Source organism: Arachis hypogaea, chromosome 12 (genome assembly GCF_003086295.3).
Source record: "Arachis hypogaea cultivar Tifrunner chromosome 12, arahy.Tifrunner.gnm2.J5K5, whole genome shotgun sequence".
NCBI lineage: Eukaryota > Viridiplantae > Streptophyta > Magnoliopsida > Fabales > Fabaceae > Arachis > Arachis hypogaea.
The window spans coordinates 90760166-90780545 of record NC_092047.1 but is presented as its reverse complement, the minus strand read 5'-3'; the positions used below and the strand labels follow the sequence as shown (position 1 = coordinate 90780545).

The 20380-nt window shown below is 33.6% G+C and overlaps 3 protein-coding genes and 1 long non-coding RNA gene across 5 annotated transcripts; 2 read left to right on the top strand and 2 right to left on the bottom strand.

Annotated features, from left to right (window-relative positions):
* The first annotated feature begins 388 nt into the window (after positions 1 to 388).
* On the top strand, positions 389 to 3318 carry LOC112727699 (large ribosomal subunit protein uL13w). Its single transcript, XM_025777565.3, has 4 exons — positions 389 to 854; positions 2217 to 2333; positions 2478 to 2565; positions 3022 to 3318. The coding sequence occupies exons 1-4, from the start codon at positions 583 to 585 to the stop codon at positions 3163 to 3165; spliced, it is 621 nt and encodes a 206-aa protein (XP_025633350.1). The 5' UTR covers positions 389 to 582; the 3' UTR covers positions 3166 to 3318.
* A 1609-nt stretch (positions 3319 to 4927) lies between these two features.
* Positions 4928 to 6575, top strand: LOC140177334 (uncharacterized). The gene is made up of 2 exons (XR_011869163.1): positions 4928 to 5895; positions 6049 to 6575. It is a non-coding gene; the product is annotated as an uncharacterized lncRNA (long non-coding RNA).
* A 1244-nt stretch (positions 6576 to 7819) lies between these two features.
* On the bottom strand, positions 7820 to 8704 carry LOC112730237 (uncharacterized). The gene has a single exon (XM_025780335.1). The coding sequence runs from the start codon at positions 8702 to 8704 to the stop codon at positions 7820 to 7822; it is 885 nt and encodes a 294-aa protein (XP_025636120.1).
* Positions 8705 to 10596: 1892 nt separating this feature from the next.
* LOC112727698 (coatomer subunit delta) lies at positions 10597 to 18474 on the bottom strand. Of its 2 annotated transcripts, none has more exons than XM_025777563.2 (12): positions 18340 to 18474; positions 18135 to 18185; positions 17417 to 17456; positions 16514 to 16737; positions 15845 to 16084; positions 15588 to 15750; positions 15106 to 15410; positions 12742 to 12937; positions 12494 to 12647; positions 12128 to 12190; positions 11926 to 12022; positions 10597 to 10891 (listed from the first exon to the last, which is right to left on the bottom strand). In XM_025777563.2, the coding sequence occupies exons 2-12, from the start codon at positions 18135 to 18137 to the stop codon at positions 10802 to 10804; spliced, it is 1575 nt and encodes a 524-aa protein (XP_025633348.1). In that variant the 5' UTR covers positions 18138 to 18185; positions 18340 to 18474; the 3' UTR covers positions 10597 to 10801. The 2 variants fall into 2 exon arrangements, with proteins under 2 accessions (XP_025633348.1, XP_025633349.1); XM_025777564.2 differs by having other exon boundaries at positions 15845 to 15988.
* Between the last annotated feature and the right edge of the window lie 1906 nt (positions 18475 to 20380).

The window sequence follows — 20380 nt, the reverse complement described above, 5'->3', positions numbered from 1 at the left end:
GTTGTACTTCAACTTAGAATAATTAAACTTAAATCTTGTGTTATTATTTTGTTTTTGTTATTCAAAAGAACTATTATTAATAATATTTTAGGAGTAAATAGACTTAAACAGATAAAAAAATGAATTTTTTGGATTTTTTTTGTAAAAATAGTCAAATAGAATCTTAAAATAGTTTTTTTTTAATTATGCGGATATACCCAATATCCGATCCGATCCGATCCGCAAATATGCGGATCGGATCGGATCGGATCCGGCCTAAAAAAATGCGGATATCGTATCCGATCCGATCCGATCCGTGTGCAGCCCTATCTAAAATTGATTTTTTTTAATCGAGCAGGGCTTTATTGCTTGCTGCCAGTAAAGAAAATAAAACAAAAAAGCCCAACATACTCACACACACAATCCCCACCCAAACTAAAAAAAAAGCCTAAAACCCTAGTTCCTCGTTTCCCCCTCTCCCCTTCACTCATATATATTTTACTCCACAGCTGCAGCAAAATAAAAAGCCTTTCAGGAATTAGGGTTTCTTCTCTCGCATCCCAGCATTCAAGAGAAAGAAGGTAGAAGAAGAAGAAGGCCACAATGGTGTCGGGTTCAGGGATATGCGCATCACGGGTGGTGGTGGATGCAAGGCACCACATGCTTGGTCGTCTGGCATCAATAGTGGCGAAGGAGCTTCTGAACGGTCAGAAGGTTGTGGTGGTTAGGTGCGAGGAGATCTGCATTTCCGGTGGGCTCGTGAGACAGAAAATGAAGTACATGAGGTTCCTCCGTAAGAGGATGAACACTAAGCCCTCTCATGGTCCCATCCATTTCCGTGCTCCTTCCAAGATCTTCTGGCGCACCGTTCGAGGGTAAACTCGTCATTTTCCTAGTTTCACCTCAAATGTTTTGGCAGTTTTTGTTTATAATTACCTTTTGTTTGAAGGTTTTTAAATCGAGTGAGTTTATGGAATGAAGTTATATAACTTGAAGGGAAGAATGCATTTTTGTTGGCACTATTTGGCATTTGATTTTCGGTTTTTATTGTTTGAATGAATGATCCGTGGATGATTATACTCTTCTCTTAGATTATTTTGTTGCATTTGGACTAACGGAATCTGTTGAAGGAAAGTGGTTTGACGTTGAAGAGTTTTCTTTTATGCCTATTTATATACAGAGATTGCTCTTGGTTTGGTTGTTTGGTAGTGTGTAGATGATCTATTTAGTTTCTCAATTTTTAATTCTTTATTTTGCTAAACAAAATCTTTGCTTGTCAAAAAAAGCTGTAGAAGTATACTGGTTAAGGCTTGGTTTGGTAAAGCACAAGCACCTCATTTTGTGTTGGACTTGTGCTTCCGGGCTTTTAAAAGTTAGGGGTGCTTTACGGCTTACAAAATTTTATTTATTTTCACTCACATATTTTCTGCCATTATATTGCCATTGGAATCCTCGTAAATTTCTAACTTCTCATCCCAACTTTCACAAATTCTAACACAATCTTCATGTATTTTTTATTTTTCAACCTAATCTTCATAAATTTCAATACAAATACATCTTTATCACATATTAGGATAAAATAAATTTTTATGATACTTATATAAAATTTTAAAGTCAAAAAATAAAGAGTTTATTTATTATGTTTATGTTTATTATGAATTTTTTATCTTAAAATATTATGTTAAATTTTAAATAATTTGAAAAAAGAAATTATTTTTTCGTTATAAATATGTTTATTATAATCTTTTTAATTTTTAAAAGCTGTTTTACCAAATATAATTGTGTTGTTTGTGTTATTAAAAGTCATTTTTAATTTGATTTTACCAAATGCAAGTGCTGCAGCTTTTAAAATGCTATCTTTTAAAAGACAGCTTTCATAAGCCACCCTCGAAAAGTAAAAGTTTTAATAATGTCAGAAAGAAACCTGGTTTTGAAGCGGTAGTATTTGAGCTTGTATATTGTGTCATTGGGAGGTAGTTGTTATGGTTGGTTATTTGATGAGAGCATCTGGTAGATTCGGTAGTGTCTTGTGGTCATGGTTAGTTTTGTATAAAATGTCTGTTGTTAGCTTATGTATCTTTATGATATGCATTTTTTAATATATATGTTTTTTTCAAATCATGACCTGCTGAAAATTTCTTGGGAAGTAACTCAATTATTATGTTATCAAAGAAGAATCTATAATCTATTTTACTCGTGAGAAAAGTTTCTGAGATGGTGAAATTTCTGTTTTGTAGTATGATACCACACAAGACAAAGCGTGGGGAAGCTGCACTTGCTCGTTTGAAGGTTTTTGAGGGAATCCCTCCTCCCTATGACAAGACAAAGAGGATGGTCATCCCTGATGCTCTGAAGTAAGTTCTATACTTTTTTGTAGTTTTGATAATAAATTAATAATGAATTAGAATTTACAGTTCAGTAAGTATTACTCATAATTTTCTTAATTATTTATCCTTCCTGTTATGAATACTGATGATTAAACTAATAAATGGAATCAGGGTTCTGAGGCTTCAGAAGGGACACAAATTCTGCTTGCTTGGTAGATTGTCATCTGAGGTTGGATGGAACTACTACGATACCATCACTGTAAGTCATTGCTTTCTGAGCATCTGCTTCCTTTATGCTTGTTCTCATATTTTATTTGTCCATTTCCCTAGAAATTGATGTACTTCAATTTCCCCAAGATTTGCTATTTTTATTCGTCATTTATGTTTATTGCAATGAGTTTTCAATAGTTTTGGAATGTGTAATCAAGAAAAATGTTCTGCCTTGTTATGTACATTTTTTGTTCAGCTCAAACGTGAATGGAAATTATTTGTTTGAAATTTGTTATTCCCATTTCCTTTTGATTTGTAACCGACATCAACACTTTGATACATAAATCAATGTAACTAGATAGATAGAATTTTATCCAGATATATTTATTCAGTTATGTTTTAAGTAGTGACTGACAAATAAAATTGAATGGAAGAATGTTCTATTTGCTTTAATCTTTTGCTTTCAAAAAGGGAAAGAATTATGTTTGCATCTTATCAATCACAGGAGCTGGAGAAGAAGAGAAAGGAGAAGGCACATTTGTTGTACGAGAGAAAGAAGCAGCTCAACAAATTGAGGGTGAAAGCTGAGAAGGTTGCTGAGGAGAAGCTTGGGTCCCAACTTGATATCCTTTCTCCAGTCAAGTACTGAGTAGTCTTATTCTAGTGTTTTGATTATTTTTCTTTTTCTGAGGTATACCTAATTGAACTACCTTTTTCAATTTTGTTGGCTGTTGATTTTGTCGTTGAACCCTGGAATATGATATGATAATCTTGGAAGCTATTTATTTTTGCTTTTGTAGAATCTTCGTTTCGTACTGGGTTATATGGTACACACGCCTTCAAGAATGCTACATATCATTATCAATTCCCTTTAGACCATTTTTGATTGGCTACTATCAATATTAGTTTGAATTTGGTGTGAAACATTGAATGTCCATTGCACAAGGTAGATATGAGGGACAATAGTAAATTTATCATAAAATGGTAAAAGTGAAAATTTTTGCTATGAAAAGTAGTTGATCGCACTTGTAGGATGCACAATTTTGATGTGTATGTCGGATGGGGTTGGTTATGGCGGAAGGGAAAGGAGGACAGATGATTTAGGGTATTGCCTTTGGATTAGTTTTGTTCATTTGGAGTCAAATTGAGTTGGGGTATTTTCTGTTGGACTAGTTTTGTTAATTAATATTAATTAGCTCATTGGCTCTTCGTATTAGATGGAAATGCCCTCGCCAAATTGTCCATTTTTTTAAAAAGAAACTTTTAAATGTCTGGGCATGGAATTTGGTTGCGTTAAGTGGGTAATAACAGTTCAAATAGTACACATCCGTCGCAACATTCGTCTAAAAATTATCTTTTCAATTATTAATTTCCAATGAAGAAAAACATTAATTTCACCAACAGAAAATAACAACGTAAAGTTACTACGATGTCTAATATCCATGACATTTCAGATCGAAATCCAAGTGCAAATAAAAAAAACTAGAGACGGATGAGAATATTTTGCATCCAAAAACAAGAATGACATACTTTTTGTTTCTCACAGCCAAATCTAGTTTTGCATATACCCTCCCTTATTTTTTTTATACATTATTTTATCCTTAAGAACATTTACTCCTTAATATACTAAAAATAGGTTTTATCTCGTGTTATTTTAGGGTGAAGTTTCATTTTCATTCATCATTTTTTTCCCTCAATAATGCCTGAAATAAAAGTTTGCTGTTGATCAATTGATGACATAGAGATTGATTTGTTAATATATATATATATATATATATATATATATATATATATATATTGTTTATCAAATTTTGATGTGAAAATTGATTTTTTTTAACAATAAAATGTTAGGAACTAATATGATGATTAAAATTTGTTGAGAATTATTAAAATACATATATATTTTCAAAAATGAGAAAGAATCAACAAGGACTCCACTAAAAAAATACATTGAAGTCTTTGACGAAATCAACTATTACTATAAAGCAATAATATATATATATATATATATATATATTCTAATTATTTTTAATTTACAGCATTATATTATGAACTTGCACCTTATTTTTTTAGGAGACTATATATGCTATTACTTCAAGAAAATGGTATATTTCATCTTCTCTTTATATTTTCAATTATATCTCTTTTTTTTTTTATAATATTAAAAGTGGTTTTCACCTATCTCTTTAAGGTGAGGTGCTATGCTCTCATGACTTCTGTTCCGTGAATTACCTAAAATTGAGTTGTTTTTGGGCCTGAACATGATGTCCAGACTTTTTTTGAGGCAGTGCCCGACTTCAGCTAGTATCGAGGTGCCGCCGTTCGAGTTTCTTGTGGAGGTAGGGGGTGGTACCTGCAAGAAAGTTCGATGTTTAAGTTAGCAAAGGTTAAGCAGGTTTTTAGTAGTTTGGGTTCTGAGTATACCTGAGAGAGTTCAGGTATTTAGAATTGTAGAGTCTCTAACCACATTTTAGAGTAGTTCCACCTTTGATGGTGAACAATCGTCCCCGTTGTTGGGGGGTTGTTAAGATCTCCCTTCTAGAAGTATGGGAGAGATTGTAGGAGTTAGTTCATTTATTCGAGTAGGTAGGGCCAAGATTAGCGTCGTTCAATTGACCTCTATGAGGTCGGGTAGACAAAGAAGGAATCCTTATGAGGATTGGGCCTTACTCATTTTGGGCCTAGCTATTTTTTGGGTTAGGATATGAATAGTGCCCCTACTTAAGACTGGCCTTTTGATAGGTCGGGCTCAAGCAATTAGAGCCTCATTTAATTGTTGGACTTATTTTAAACAGGTCGGCCTCTTCAACTCCAGGATGGCTTTGTATTTTTCTGGGTTGGCTTTGATGCCTCTCTGAGTGAGCATGAATCCCAAGAACTTGTCGGCATCTACTGCAAAAGTGCATTTTGTGGGATTTAATCTCATCCCGTGCTGCTTTATTGTGTTGAATACTTCTATGAGGTCAGACAACATGCTGTTTTCTTCCTTGGTTTTTACAAGTATATCGTTGACGTAGACTTCCATCAGTTTTTCGAGGTGAGAGGAGAATACTTTGTTCACTAACCTCTGGTAAGTGGCTCCAGACTTTTTTAATTCGAGTGACATTATACCGCATAACAATAATTATCTCTTGGAGTGATGAAAGATGTTTTCTCTTGGTCCGGCTTGTACATCGAAATTTGGTTGTATCCCGAATAAGCGTCTATAAAAGACAAGTATCTATATCCTGAAGCCAAGTCCACCAATGCATCGATGCTAGGAAGATGGTATGGATATTTAGGACAAGCCTTATTAAAGTCGATATAGTCGACACACATTCTCCATTCTCCATTCTCCATTCTGTTTCTTCACAAGCACTATATTTGCCAACCATAAAGGGTATTTTACTTCCTGATGACACATCATCTTAAGCTGTTTTTAAATTCTTTCTTATTTATTTTCTTAGATTTTAATTAAATTTCTTATGTTTTCTAATATAATTTAATAAATAATCAAATATTTGGAGTTTGAATAGTGTTTTTATATTTTCAGGAATTTTGGACTCAAAAAGTAGCAAAAATAAGGCTTTTTCACAAGAAAAACATAAAAGAAATAACAGCTTGGCCCAAGAAGCGTGGCCCAAGGAAAATGAAGACATACACGTCAGTGTATAACACACGCACGCTTGGCGGAAGGCATGCACGCCCAACAGTTCTGATCCATGCCCGGCGGACCCAGCACTCCTTTGATACACGCCCAGCGGCCAGTGATCCACGGCTGGCGGATCTCCTTCATGCAAGTGAAATTTTGGGTTTTTTGCTCAATCTTTCACTAATACAAGCCCGAATCAACTACAACTCTCAACGTCCAAGATTCCACAAATTAAGACCCAAACTTAATTATTCACATCATTAGAAGTCTTAATCACATCCAGAAGATTGAAGACTCTAGAAGATTATTTATTGATTCTGTCTAGAATCATAAGAGATTTGATCGTTTAGATTTTGATTTGAATTTGAAATTGAAGTCAGTATCTTATCTTTTTCTCCGGAAAATAAGTAGTTATCTTATCTCTCTCTGAAGGATATGATTAGTTTACTATTTTTGAATTTTAGAATTTAGGCTATAAATAAGTGAGCATAGCTCACTGAGAAGATCATCAAGTTCTCGGACTACCGCTCTTCTTCTTGTTTTTCTTACTTCTTCATGGGTAATTAATCCTTTGTCAAAGGGTTAGGAGCTCTGTTTATGTTTTCTATGGATAATTAACTTACGTTTATTTTATTTCGAAGTCTTGCATTGATCTATTTCATGATTGAGTTATTCGTTCTTCATTCGGATTAGTGGATCGAAAGATAAGCTAATTCTTCTTGGATTCTTTTAGTATAATTGAAAATTTTGATATTTGAATCAAAGCTTGAAACTCTTTCACATGACTATTTAAATTCGGCTAGAAATAGTAGTTCAATTAGTGTGTGACACATACATGATTTTCAATCACTCTAATTTTGAATAAGTAATATATAATTCGGATTAAAACAACTTTTGAAAATTATATTTTCTTTTAAGATTTAACTGGACAAGACTATCTTGAATACGTGACATATAATTTGACCTAAGGACTAATTTTAAATCTTATTTAAATTTAAAATAAGTTTTTGTGCTTAATCTCTTGATTAACTAATTGACGCCTAACTAATACTTGAGAAACTAAGGAGTCAAGGAATTTGAAATTAGTTACTAAAGATTTTGTCGTGAAAGATCTTTGCAAACTTCAAGATAAATAAACAAGATTGGTTTTCCTAAAAGTATAAGCATCTCCAAAGCCCTTGGCTCTCATCATTACTGTCTTCTCTTAATTCATCATTCAAGCTCACTATTCGTGGCATCCAAGCATTTAACATTCAAGATTCTCAAGGCTCTCAGCAAGACACTCTCTTGCCCTCTTCGATCATCAATCAGGTTTTATTAATCTAATTAGGCTTTTTAATCAGAAATTTACTTGTTCAATCCTTTAATCTTCGTGGGAACGATATCCATTCACTGTGGTATTACTTATACGATCTAGTGCACTTGCTAGTATCCATGGGCTTCGAATTTCGCTCATCACTTCCCTTATGAACCTGGCATCTAACAAAGCCTGTACCTGTTCTTCAATGACTTGTGTTCTTTCGAGGCTGAGCTTTTGTCGTTTTTGTTGTATAGGTCATGAGCTCGGATAGACGACGAGCTTGACAAGATTTGTCTTCAATTTGTCGTTCAAGTTGGCTCCTATGTTTGTAGTTTTTCCATCTTGGTCTCCTATTTGCACTTCTTCTATTTTTCAATCAGGTTGTGGCCTCAACTTTTCTCGTGTTTGGACACCTCTGAGTTCAATAGTATTGATCTCTTTTCCTTTTGTACATCCGCACAGGTTCAAGTTTTCATTGTTACACCTCCTTGCCAATTTTTGATCTCCTCTTATGGGGGTTATTCCCTTTGAAATCGGAAATTTCATGCAAAGATGAGGAGTAGAGACGATTATAGCAAGTCGGTTCAACGTCGTCCGACCTATCAAGGCATTGTAAGCTAAGGCTACGTTAACTACAATGTAGTCTATACTCAAAGTTCGAGATTTCATTCCTTTACCAAAAGTGGTGTGCAACGGAATGAAACCAAGAGGTTGGATGGGTGTGTCTCCCAGCCCGTAAAGAGTGTCAGGGTATGCTCTTAACTCATTTTCTTCCAATTCCAGCTTGTCCAAGGCAGGCGTAAACAAGATGTCGGCCGAGCTTCCTTGGTCTACCAAAGTCCTGTGAAGATTTGTATTGGCAAGTATCATTGTGACTACAACGGGATCATCATGCCCTAGTGTTATTTCTTGTGCATCTTCCTTTGTGAAGGAAATAATAGGCAATTCGGGGACTTCATCCTTTTCTTCAACTTGATAAACTCCTTTCAAATGTCTTTTGCAGGAAGACTTGGTTACTCCACATCCCACAAATCCTCCGACTATCATGTGGATGTGTTTGTCAGGAGTTCGTGTTGGCTGATCTCGTTGACTTCTATCTTCCTCTTCTTTTTTTTTTCTTTTCCCCTGATCGTCAGATCTTTCTACCAGGTACCTTTCTAACCGACTTTCTCTGGCCAGTTTTTCTATTATATTTTTCAAGTCGTAACAATCGTTGGTGGAATGCCCATATATCTTATGATATTCACAGTATTCCATCCAACTTCCGCCTTGTTTTTTATGGGGCGAGGAAATGGAAATTTTTTAGTGTTGTAGATCTCCCTATAAATGTCGACAAAAGAAACTCATAGGGGATGTAGTTATGGTACCTTCGAGGCTTGTGCGAGCTGTACCCATCCTTTTCTTTGCTTCTTTCTCTTTGTCCTGAGCTTGATAAGGATGATTTTGTTTGGGAGCAAGTTCTCTTAGACGGGCATTTTTTCTCCATGTTGATGTACTTTTCTGCTCACTCTTCGTTCAGGGAGGTCGGGTGCCTCTTTGATATGGATTGGGAGAAAGCTTTCTCTGAGACCATTGACTAGTCCTATTATTACTTCTTTTGTGGGTAGGTTCTGGACTTCCAAACAAGCTTTGTTGAATCTTTCCATATAAACGAGGGTTTCTCCGACCTCTTGCTTGACTCCCAAAAGGCTCGGGATGTGCTTCACTTTATCTTTCTGGATGGAGAATCGAGTAAGAAACTTTCTTGCGAGGTCGTCGAAGCAGGTCACAAACTTGGGTGGCAGACTATCAAACTATTTCATCACTGTCTTAGTCAGCGTTGTTGGGAAAGCTTTGCAACGAGTTGCATCTGAAGCATCAGTCAAATACATCCGACTTTTGAAATTACTCAGGTGGCCTGGTATCTCGGGTTGATTGTTCCATCATAGAGATTTATGTTAGTACTTTTAAAATTTCTAGGAACTTTGACCCGCATGATCTCCTCAACAAATAGATCTTCCCCTCCAAAATGGATTTCTTCCCGATTCGCTTGATTATTCCGACCTTGCAATTCGGCTTCTAACTTCAAAAGTTCTTTTCTCTAGTTTTCTTCATCGTCATACCTCTCTTCTTAGATCTCTCCCAGCTTTTCTTTGTCGCTCTATTTCCTATTCGAGCTGTTCCGGTCGTTCTTGGTGTCCAATGAGTTCTGTCGGATGCAGATGCTCCTCATTCTCTGGTGGATGTATCTCTGACTTGATTCTTTTAGGTGAGGATTTTCCGACGTTCCCTCCCTACTAGTACCACCCGCTCTATCTTGTCGAGGGGGTATTACTATTGCACGATAATCGTTGTGAGGTTTCGGTTCTGATTTGGATGTTGTACGTCTGTCTTCAAACTGACCGTCCGCTATGGTTGGGTGTAGCCTTTCAAGTCATGGCAACGACGCCAATGTTTCGACAGTTACCTGAAATTGGATTGCTTTTGGACCTGGACATGAGGTCCAAACTTCTTTCGAGGCAGCATCCGAATTCAGCTAGTATCGAGATGCTGCCGTTCGAGTTCCTTGTGAGGAGGTGGGGGTGGTACTTGCAAGGAACTCTAATGCTTAAATTAGCAAAAGTTTAAGCAGGTTTTTAATAGTTTGAGTTCTGAGTATACTTGAGAGAGTTCGGATATTTATAATTATAGAGTCTCTAACTACCCTTTGGAATAGTTCCACCTTTGATAGTGGATAATCATCCCCTACTCGGGGTTGTTGAGATATCCCTTTTGAAAGTATGGGAGAAATTGTTAGAGTTAGTTCATTGATTCGCGTAGGTAGAGCAGGATTGGCACCGTTCAATTCGATTTTTATGAGATCGGATAGATAGAGATGGAGTCCTTACGAGAATTGGACCATCCTCATTTTGGGTCGGGCTATTTTTTAGACTAGGATATGAATAACTTTTATTTTTCTCTAAAATAAAATTCACTATTCACATTCATATTCATAATATTTCTCAATTATTAATCCATCAAATTTCTATTATTAGCTCAACAAATATGTAAATTTTACAAGAAATCCATAATCATGATTAGTAATTTATGAACTAAATTGATAATTATTTAGTTGACAAATATTTATATGACAGAATCTATTATACCTAAGATAAAAAGCAATGGAGACATTTGGGCATATAAGATGAATCTTGAATTATAAGCTATAAGAATAATTATTTGCCTCTACATACAAAAGAGACATTCTAAGTTTCTCATTACTTGCAATAAATCCTACTTTGTGCTTTCTCTTGGCAAGTGAAAACCTAAGTATGAATCATGAATCATCTATTGTAAAAGAAAACTGTTATTGAGTAGATTGGACTAAAATATCAATCACACAACTTGGTAGTTTTCTGTGATCAATTGCGTTCTCTGAGAAAATTTGGGGGGGTTACCACCCTTTACTGGTATGATATTGGTAACCTGCAGACAGAACACACAAGGGAGAGGGTTATGTGTCAAATGAAAATATTCCCAACCATTAAATCAGGGTTTTCAGCTTAATTATCTTTTTGGTCCTAAAAAGTAGGATTTAATATCGATGTACTATCAATGTAAAAAGGCTTCACATAATGGAAGTGTTCCAATCAACCATCCATTAACTTAAGACCTACAAATACTCGTAATTGAATGACAATAACGTAGCAACCCATTGGCTGGCAAACGCTTAAATGGAGCTACAATCTGCGACAGATTAATTATTAGCCTGTCGGGTTGGAGGATACCGTGAAAAACCAAAAAATAATTGAACGACAATATAAACTCTTACGGCATCGAGGCATAGCATAATAATCAAACTCTTATAAATATACTTCATTTCTGTTTTGCTCTGTAGAATGTTTTGGCTCTAGTCCCAATTTCCAAATTTTCATAAGTGTGCATATTATGAATTAATTGACAACACAAAATAAGAGAAGTCCCCAAATAATGCGAACAAGGATGAAAACAACATTATAAAATTTTCAAAGGCCATTTATGCTGATCTTCAAAAAATATTTAGATCAGACCAAAATAAAAACTTTGTAGGGAGTAAAGTTATATGTTAGGAAGCAAGGACAAAACATTTATTTAAACCTCAATTTTCAGCTATTGTGTGCCAACTATAAAATGATGAGAAATTATACATCCTCAAATAAGCAAATAAAAAGAATTCATTAGTTTTAAAATTTTCAAGACAAATTATATCAACTTTTTATTTCATTTATCAGTTAGAAGATTTCTATGAGGCTATATTATATTACCTAGAGTTAGAAAGAAGTCAATACAGAAGATGATGATGGTAAATAGGAATTGAAGGAAAGTAGGAAAAGATACACTATTAATCCATGATATAGACCTTCCCAGTCATATAAATGTATCAGTTTCAATTGGATCAATTTGACATATTGTTGAAATAAGATGATATATCCAAGGCAACAATTAAAATCAGATGCGGAAAACATAAAATCGAAACAAACCTTCAGGTTACTGAATGTGTTAGTGGCCATAAAACGGACTGCTATGGGAAAGAAAGATGATGAATCTGCTTGTGGAACAACAAACTCCAACGATCCACTGCCAAATAATGTTATTATAGTTGGAAAGAAATTCGATAATACAAAGATAATAACATAGCATAATTCATTTTTTAATAAAATGTCACTCTTAATGGCAACATACCTGCGGTTTGAATTATCAATCAGAATAACAGACCATTCCAAAATGGAATTCCTTGGGTCATACCTGCAAAGCCAATTTTATTGGGGAAAAGTAAAAGGAGCAAGATTGTTATCACAATAAAATCATTTAGAACCACAAAAAGAGAAAAATCATATAGTGATGATTTGGGCCCTCCAATGATAGAAACATTAGCTTTATAGATCACTCTAATTCATGTGCATCTAATCAGTTCTTTAAGGATTGCAAATCTTTAAAACAAACCAAAAAACATTTCTAATGAAACAACAAACTCATGCAATGAAAACTTCAATTCAACACACAAGTCAAGGTTGTCCCTGGGATTATGAAGCCTTAAAAAACCCATACCTCCATTCTCCATCAATCTGATTAACAGATGGTGCTTCTCGAAGAGCAGGAAGAGGTACTGAGATCACAACATTCTGCAGATCAAACATTGATGAAGCTTCATACTCTATGTTGACATAAGTTTGATTTCCTGAAGAGGAGGGCCAGCAGTTTACTGCAAGAGACATACATGTCAAACCATAAGTTTTTAGAGCACAGAACAACAAATAATAAAGCACATCAATTATAGATATTAAGATATAACTGACTTATGAGTGGCACCATTTTCTCATCAGTGCTTTGCATTCTCCACTTAAGAAGGCCAATACCAGCATCGCCAGATTGACCAGTAGGGAAAGGCCTATTGGCGTCCCTTAAGCCTAGTATATTTTCATTGGCAAATAATTCTTTGTTCATGTTGGGGTGTGTCTTGAATGAAACACCTTGATTTTCACCAGTCTGAACCTGTTAAAACAACGCACAAATGCATGTTATCAACTATTTTGAATTGTTTCCCCTATCAATGTATCCATTCAAAACCAGTCATGAAAGAAAATAATGAGACAAATTAAAAGACAATCAGAGCAAGAACAACATATGTTGGAATTATGGTACAAATGAATGGACATGAATAAAAGCAACTTTAGTTGATGCATATATCATTTTAAAATTGCAGGGAGAATCACTTCAAATATAACTTCAAGTGGCAAACAGAGGAATAAAGTTTTGAAAAATGGAAACTGCACTTGAACTATACAAATATATCTTAATTTTTTGTGTTCATTTATAAAAGATTTCATATCAAAGCATAGGAATGCTTTAAAAAGCAATTTGATGATCAACCAAAGGACTCACATTGTTACCACTCTATAGGAATAGGAGTTTTAACGCTCATTATCTTCCTCTTCTATTTTTTGTCCATCTAAATGTTTTAGGCTGTCCAAACATAAGTTAGATAGTAATAAAATGACAATGTACAGTAACATTTAGTATTTAGTTCTATTTTAGATCTTCAAAATTACTTTTGGAAATTTCAAGACTACTTTTGATGAAACCCAAGTAAATATGAAGATTCTTTTGTCCATTAAAAAGTGAAAATACTATCAGATGAAATTTCATTATCACCTCTACAGTATCAACCATTCACCTACTCAGCCTAATTATGCTATATCTCTTTTTTATAATTATATCTCTAAAATCTAAATGTAATTTTAGATTATTTATATAGAAAACAATAACTCTTTAAATCTACTTTAGAATATTCAAACTATAGACAAAACACAACGCAATTATTTTAACATTTGTTCTTCTAGAATTAATTCTTTTGACATAATTACACTGCTATTTGATCCCTTCCCATTTTATTTTCCCTTCTCTTCCTCCCTTTAATAGTTTACTTAAAGTGTCACTGCTAATTACGTTTGTAAAGTATGCCAAACATGACAACAGTGAATGAGGAAACCGTCTAAACAACATCAGAGAGCAAAATAATTACCGAGTGGAATAACTGTTACACATGCACTCAGTGACGGATCCAGAAAATTTTGATAGTGGGGCAAAATATATATAATATAATAATAATTTTTATAATAAAAATATTATGTGTACATAAAAATTAGCTATCAAAATATTCATTAATCATTATTTATATATATATTTTTTAATTTATATTTTTTATTTCAATATGTATACAAGTAGTTATTTTCTATGTACATATAATATAACATGATTAGTCTTTAAAATATTTAATTTACAAATTAAAACACTAAAATAATAATTTAAATAATAACATATAATTTAGAATTTTATTATTTAGGTTTCATATTAAAAAAAAATTGAGTAATTTTTTTTACAATACAATCGAAATATCTCTCTTTTTATATAGAATAATGCTACACATTTAAGTTTTTTTGTTAACCAAATCCAACCAAATTAGTCTAAGATAACAAAAATCAGTTATGACTAGCATTATTCTAAATCTTATTGTTTAACTTGGTTAGACTTAGTTCATAGAAAGACTTGAATGTATAGTATTACTCTTATATATATATATATATCAATAAATTCTTATTTAGAAGTTTTTTTCTCATACAATTAGAAGCCAATTCTTATTGAGATTCATAGTAAAAAAAGTTCTTTCAATTAATGCAGTTGTTACGAAAAAAATTAAAAGTAATATAAAAAAAAGATAAATAATATTCTTTTGAGTCGATTTCTGGAAAAAAGAAACACAAATTTCATTTAAATTGAGAATTTATCATTTTAATGACATCTAATATGAAATTTTTAAATTAATTATGAAGTACCAAAAAATTAAATAAAAAATTATTGTGGGGCCAAATTCAATAATTTAGTGGGAAAAAATAAATATTATTATCATATACTACTCAAAAAAATTTCAAATTGGCGTTTGCCCCCACAACCTCACACGTACATCCGTCCCTGCATGCACTTCTTTACACGACTACCAGTGAGATTTAGTGAAAAAGCATAAGTAATTTCTCTTTTCTTGTTTCTGGATAAAAGTCAGAATAATTAATTACTCAAAAAGACTATTTAGATTAGTCAAACCAGCAGGAAACAAGCCCAGTGGACAGACATTGAGGCTGAGACACACACAGAGAAAGTGATACCTGAACTTGAACATGTCCATCTTCTTGGTTAAGAATCTGAAGACACAATGAACCTTGAACATCAAAGTTACTTACTCCACCGTCTCTTTTTAGTGTGACATTTAGTTTCTCCTCAACCGTTAGAGTGATGGGATCAGTAGGTGGTGGAGCAGCTGCCTGAGACTTGCCAAGCGTTGGCCGAACATCTTCCACAATGACCTCACCTTCTGCTTTCAGTGATTCCAAAAACTGGTTTGTCCTTTTAGATTTACCTAGCGTCATTCCAAGACCCTTTGGTGGAGCAGTGGCAGCTGAAGTTGGGCGGGCTAAGGAACAGAAAAAGGGATTACATAAATGAAAAGAACAAACTCTTGATAGTGCAACATGTAAATCCAAACATAGAATACATTGCAAATTTACGAACTAGATGATGCTCGATGTCCTTTTAACTAAATATATTTTGAAGCATTCTAGAAGCATTCATGAAAACTATGAAAGCAGACCTTTAGACTTGGTAGAAAAGGAATCAACATCAGAACTCAATCTGGAACCAGTTCCACTGCTGGAGATGCTTGTATCATTAAAGCTATTCTCAAATATTCCCGAGCCCATTGACTGTAATGGGCCAAACCCTCCTTTATAATTATCACCTCTGTTCTTTATAATCTGTATATTACATGAATTGCCTTTTGATTAAATGATGCACACTATTAGAATTTAAATAAACAAAAATTAAAAAGAAAATCACATCCAGTCATACCTTGTTTTTATCAATCTCATTAGCTTTCCTTTTCATTTCATCCTTTGCTTCTCTAATCTTGTCCTCCCTCATCTGTCTGTGCAGCTTCTCTTCATGACTCTCCATCTCACAGTATTGCTTAACTTGTGCAACAGTCACATTTTCCTTGTGCCCAAGAGAGATTACTTCATCAAATGCGAAAATCAGGTCAAATGCACATTTGCAAATACTTTCTTCAAAGTAGTCAGAATATTCAGGTACCTAAAATGTTAAGGATTAAGGAATAAACTAATTGTAAGCTAAATTTTGACAGAAATTTCATCAATGGTTCCAAATCAGAGATCAAAGCTAAAATATCCTCCCATCCCAAAAACCATTTGGTCAAATGTGAACCATTCTGAACCTTACTATAAAGATTAATGTTACTAAATGCAACCTCCGAAGTAAGAATGCAAAGTCATGTACCAAAATATTTTACCATTAAAAGTTAGAACTAAAAGGGAAAACAACAGAAAGAGAGGACACTTAGAATACAAGGCATAGAAAAAGTCAATGAAATAACTGATTTAGGCGAACAAGCTGTATAAGTTAAAGGACAAAACTGACATTGCACATATCCAGAAGACTAACCAATTGAAATTTAAGACATACTTAATATCTACCAAACATATAGGTTCAGAAGAAGGATACAAGTTTCGACAAAATTCTTAGAGTATCCAAATCTTCCAGTATGTTGCTCTGCTTGTTTGTTATAAGAAGCAGGTACAGTGCCTCCATTGGCTGGTAAACATAACGCACATTCTCAGTCTCAACATACGTGTGCTGTTTTCCAGTTCCTATCAACTTGGGAAATGCTGCTAGAAGACCCTCAATTCTCATGCGAGTCATATCCACAAACTGTCTAGAAACCAAAACTGCAAAAGAAGTAAAAGGCTTATCAGCATAAGGGCATTGATGCTGAATCCAAAATAATTTAGCAATACCAGACTCAACATCAATTCAGGACTTATCTGCGGTTTGCAAACTAAAAATGAATCTAGGATACCCAAAATATAAAATATAAAATAAAATGAAAAACAAAACAACCGCAAAATTACCAAGATGTAACATTAAGAAACACATTTATTCACTGGTAAAAGATTGAATCAAGGAAGTAGGAAAAGGTTTAAATAGGTATGGAAGTTAGCAGCAGATGGTTTACAGGGATAGAAGACATCATTTAACAAAATATGTTCCCCAAATCAGGCTTATCCAAAACATTGGTTCTAAACATTCAATACCATGATCTAAACCATATTATTGAAACAAACAGCAATGACGGAACACAAAACAAATACCAAAGGTAGATACTTATCCTACTTTCTTAAGTATCCTGATTCCTGAATGCTAAATGATAGGTTCCGTTCAAAATTCAATTAGTGTAAAGGAAGATGAACTCATGTCTAGATATAGATAGTTATTGTTACAAAAATTGCTTTCACATGTTTCAGGTTCTAAACATAAATAGGAGGCAAGCCAGATAAACTAGCAAACAAATAAGCTAAAAAATAACTATGGAAAGAGCCTGGGGATGGAGGGCCACAATGTACTCACCTTTACCAGATTTGTGCAATATGGATGCAGCAAGGACAACCTGAATGATTAAAAGAGAAACACTTGAAATAATTATTTAAAAGGAGTAAACCGAAGTCAAGAACACATAAAAGACAACAAGAATATAATATAGCATTCTCAATTTCACATTAAAAAAAGAAAACGAGATAAAAAAGAAAAAACAAAGAATAAAAGAAGATAGGCACACAGCCATGTAATTTTTTTTTTCCCAAAGCGGTCGCCTATTAGCCTAATCTAAAATAACTATTACTCTAAACTATCCATGATTATTAGGATAATAGCTGAAATTTGCTCTTCTAACTATCAATGTCACCATTTTAGCTGCACTCAGTCAGCAATTAAATTGCTCATACAATCAACTCGAGCAACTTGGACGAGTCGGTTAAAGATTCAAAGCTAAATTCGACATCAAAGTGGTAAACAACAAAGGATCCAAATTTATCAGTAGACATCCAAGAAATAATAAAAATAAATCTGTATAACAAGGTACATTGTTAATTCCATATCACCGACACGTAAATAAACACTTCATCAGTACCTTAACGAAATTAGGGTAGCTAGAAGACCTTCGAAACAATTCTATGAAAATAACATAAGTAAAAATATTTGAATAAATACATAGATACATTACAATGATCAATTAAACAGTTGGTAAAAACACAAACAAGTCCAGAGATGCAGTTATAAGAAGTGTTACCATCTTTTAATCTTTAGGATGCGGAATGTGCTTCTTGCCTTGAATTGAAAGCTGCCAAAGAGAAAAATATAAATCCAAAGAGAGTCAGTATCAGATGATGTAATGCGAAATGGTGTTATCAAAAATGCTGTGACGCACGCAGAATTGGAAGACACGATCACAAAGAGAGAGAGAGAGAGAGAGAGAGAGAGAGAGAGAACGTTACTCCAAAAACACAATCTGAAAATTAGAAAAATGCGGATCTGGGAACTTGAAACACGCAATTAAATTAAAGTCGGACAAATCATACACTGAGTTTAGATACAATAACTTAACAAAAAAGAAACACCGGGGTTGTTGCACGTTCGGAGTATATGACTTCTTTTGTAAGAGTTTGTTTGTGAGAGTTAAAAAAATTATTTAAGTGGTTTTATTTTAAAAGATATTTTAAAAAAAAACTTAATATTTGGATATTTTATATAATTTTTTTAATTATTAATTATATTTGGGTTAATAATATAAAAATAGTTTTTATTTATGTTAAAAAAAATTTAAGTAAAAAAAAGTCTTTTAAAAATAATAAGAATTGTAATTTTAAAAAAATGTTTTTGATGCCAATGAGTTATAGCTCAAATGACATAATCTCCCCATATTCAATTAAGAGGTTACGGGTTTGAGTCTCCTATCTTTGGTAAAAAAAAATGTTTTTGATATTTTAATAATTTTACTTTTGCTTAAAAAAAAAAATGCTAAACATCTTTTTTATTTTTTTTTAAATTTAGTGGCATCTAAATATTTTTATTTTATATGGTAGATGAAGAAGAAAAAAATATTAGTCATTAGAGCAGTGTTTGGTTTGAGAGACATAGACACTAAAATATAAACATGGTGGTACATATTTATTGTTTGTTGGCTGAGACACGAATATTTAGTAGACACGGATGGACACGCAAGTATACAAATATACAAAATTTGTGTATTGGACAAGGGGTGGAACACAAATTTTTAGACATAGACACAATTTTTTTTTCTTTTTTTTTTCAATTATGTCTTTTACAGATCTTCTTTCTCCTTCTTCCATTTTTCACGCTTTCCCTCTCTCTCCGTTAGTTCTTCTTTCTTTTCTCCCTCACACCCAAACCACCATCTTCACCTTTCTCCTCCCTTTCTCCAACCAACCGTTGCCTTTCTTCCTTCCCTCCTTTTTCTTTCTCTTTGTTCTTCGTTCTTCGTTTCTATTCCATCACCGCCGCCGCGCCTTTTGCCATGGTTGTCTTCAGATCCGTTTTTCATATTATCTCCAGATTCGCTATTTTTCTTCTCCCTCTTCGAGTCCGCTACTTTCGCTTTTCCCCTGTCGCCTTTTCACTGCCATATCTCTCCTACTCTTTTTCTTTGCCCACTCTTTTTTAAATTTGTTTTAATTTTTCTTCTTAAAAAAAATTAATGAATTGATTATTAAATAGAATTCTTGCTGCCATTAATGATTGAATTTATTGTTGAAATTATTGAAATTTTTTGTTAATTATTTTTTGAGGTTAATGAAGAGTCTGGTAATGGTGGTGGTGAAATTAGATGATGAGGATATTATAGACTTTTTAATAATTTATGTGTCTTGTGTGTTTATGTTCCAAACATAAAATATGTATACATGTATTTTATGTCTATGTCTTTTTTATTTATGTCTCAGTGTCTATGTCCTTTGGTATACACTAACCAAACGCAGCCTAAGTGTGTTATTTATGGTCTACCTATAGTGAGCATATTCATTTTGAGCATTTGTGATGTGCAAAAATTAATAATTTTAAATAGAGTTAAATCTTAAAGTGGTCCCTGAACTTGCAAATCGAAGTCGTTCTTAAACTTAGATTGTCCCCAAAATCGTCCTTGAATTTAACAAAAGTGACTCACGATCGTTCCTGAAATACTTTTTAGGAAATATTCCTTAACAGAGTGATGACATGTACGGAGGGATGCCATGCTGGATAAGTAATGACTATATGACGTGACTATTATCGTTATTTAACTCAATTTAGTCCCTGTAGTGGTTTATATCCCTAATCCCCTATTTGAGTTTCAGATAGTTGTGTCCACTATTAGAAGTTACTCTCTTTCTTCTTTTCTGCTCTTCTTCTTTTTTGCTGTTGTTAAGCATGATTTGAATGGATCATGATGGGTGGAGGTAGCAACCTTGTTGGTAGCTCCAATAACAGACTATTTGAGAAAAGCTAAGGGAAGAGAACCGCTAGAAATAGTCACGAACGACT

Excerpts from the sequence above, each read along its gene's own strand:
- LOC112727698 (XM_025777563.2), bottom strand. Across the intron at positions 12,938-15,105 it reads ATGGACATGTTCAAGTTCAG|GTTCAGACTGGTGAAAATCA; the intron begins GTATCACTTTCT and ends TTGTTTTAACAG. Across the intron at positions 12,648-12,741 it reads GAAAATGGTGCCACTCATAA|TAAACTGCTGGCCCTCCTCT; the intron begins GTCAGTTATATC and ends TGTCTCTTGCAG.
- LOC112730237 (XM_025780335.1), bottom strand. The coding sequence starts at position 8,704 with ATGGAATACTGTGAATATCATAAGATATATGGGCATTCCACCAACGAT.
- LOC112727699 (XM_025777565.3), top strand. The coding sequence starts at position 583 with ATGGTGTCGGGTTCAGGGATATGCGCATCACGGGTGGTGGTGGATGCA. Across the intron at positions 855-2,216 it reads TTCTGGCGCACCGTTCGAGG|TATGATACCACACAAGACAA; the intron begins GTAAACTCGTCA and ends TCTGTTTTGTAG. Across the intron at positions 2,566-3,021 it reads ACTACTACGATACCATCACT|GAGCTGGAGAAGAAGAGAAA; the intron begins GTAAGTCATTGC and ends TATCAATCACAG.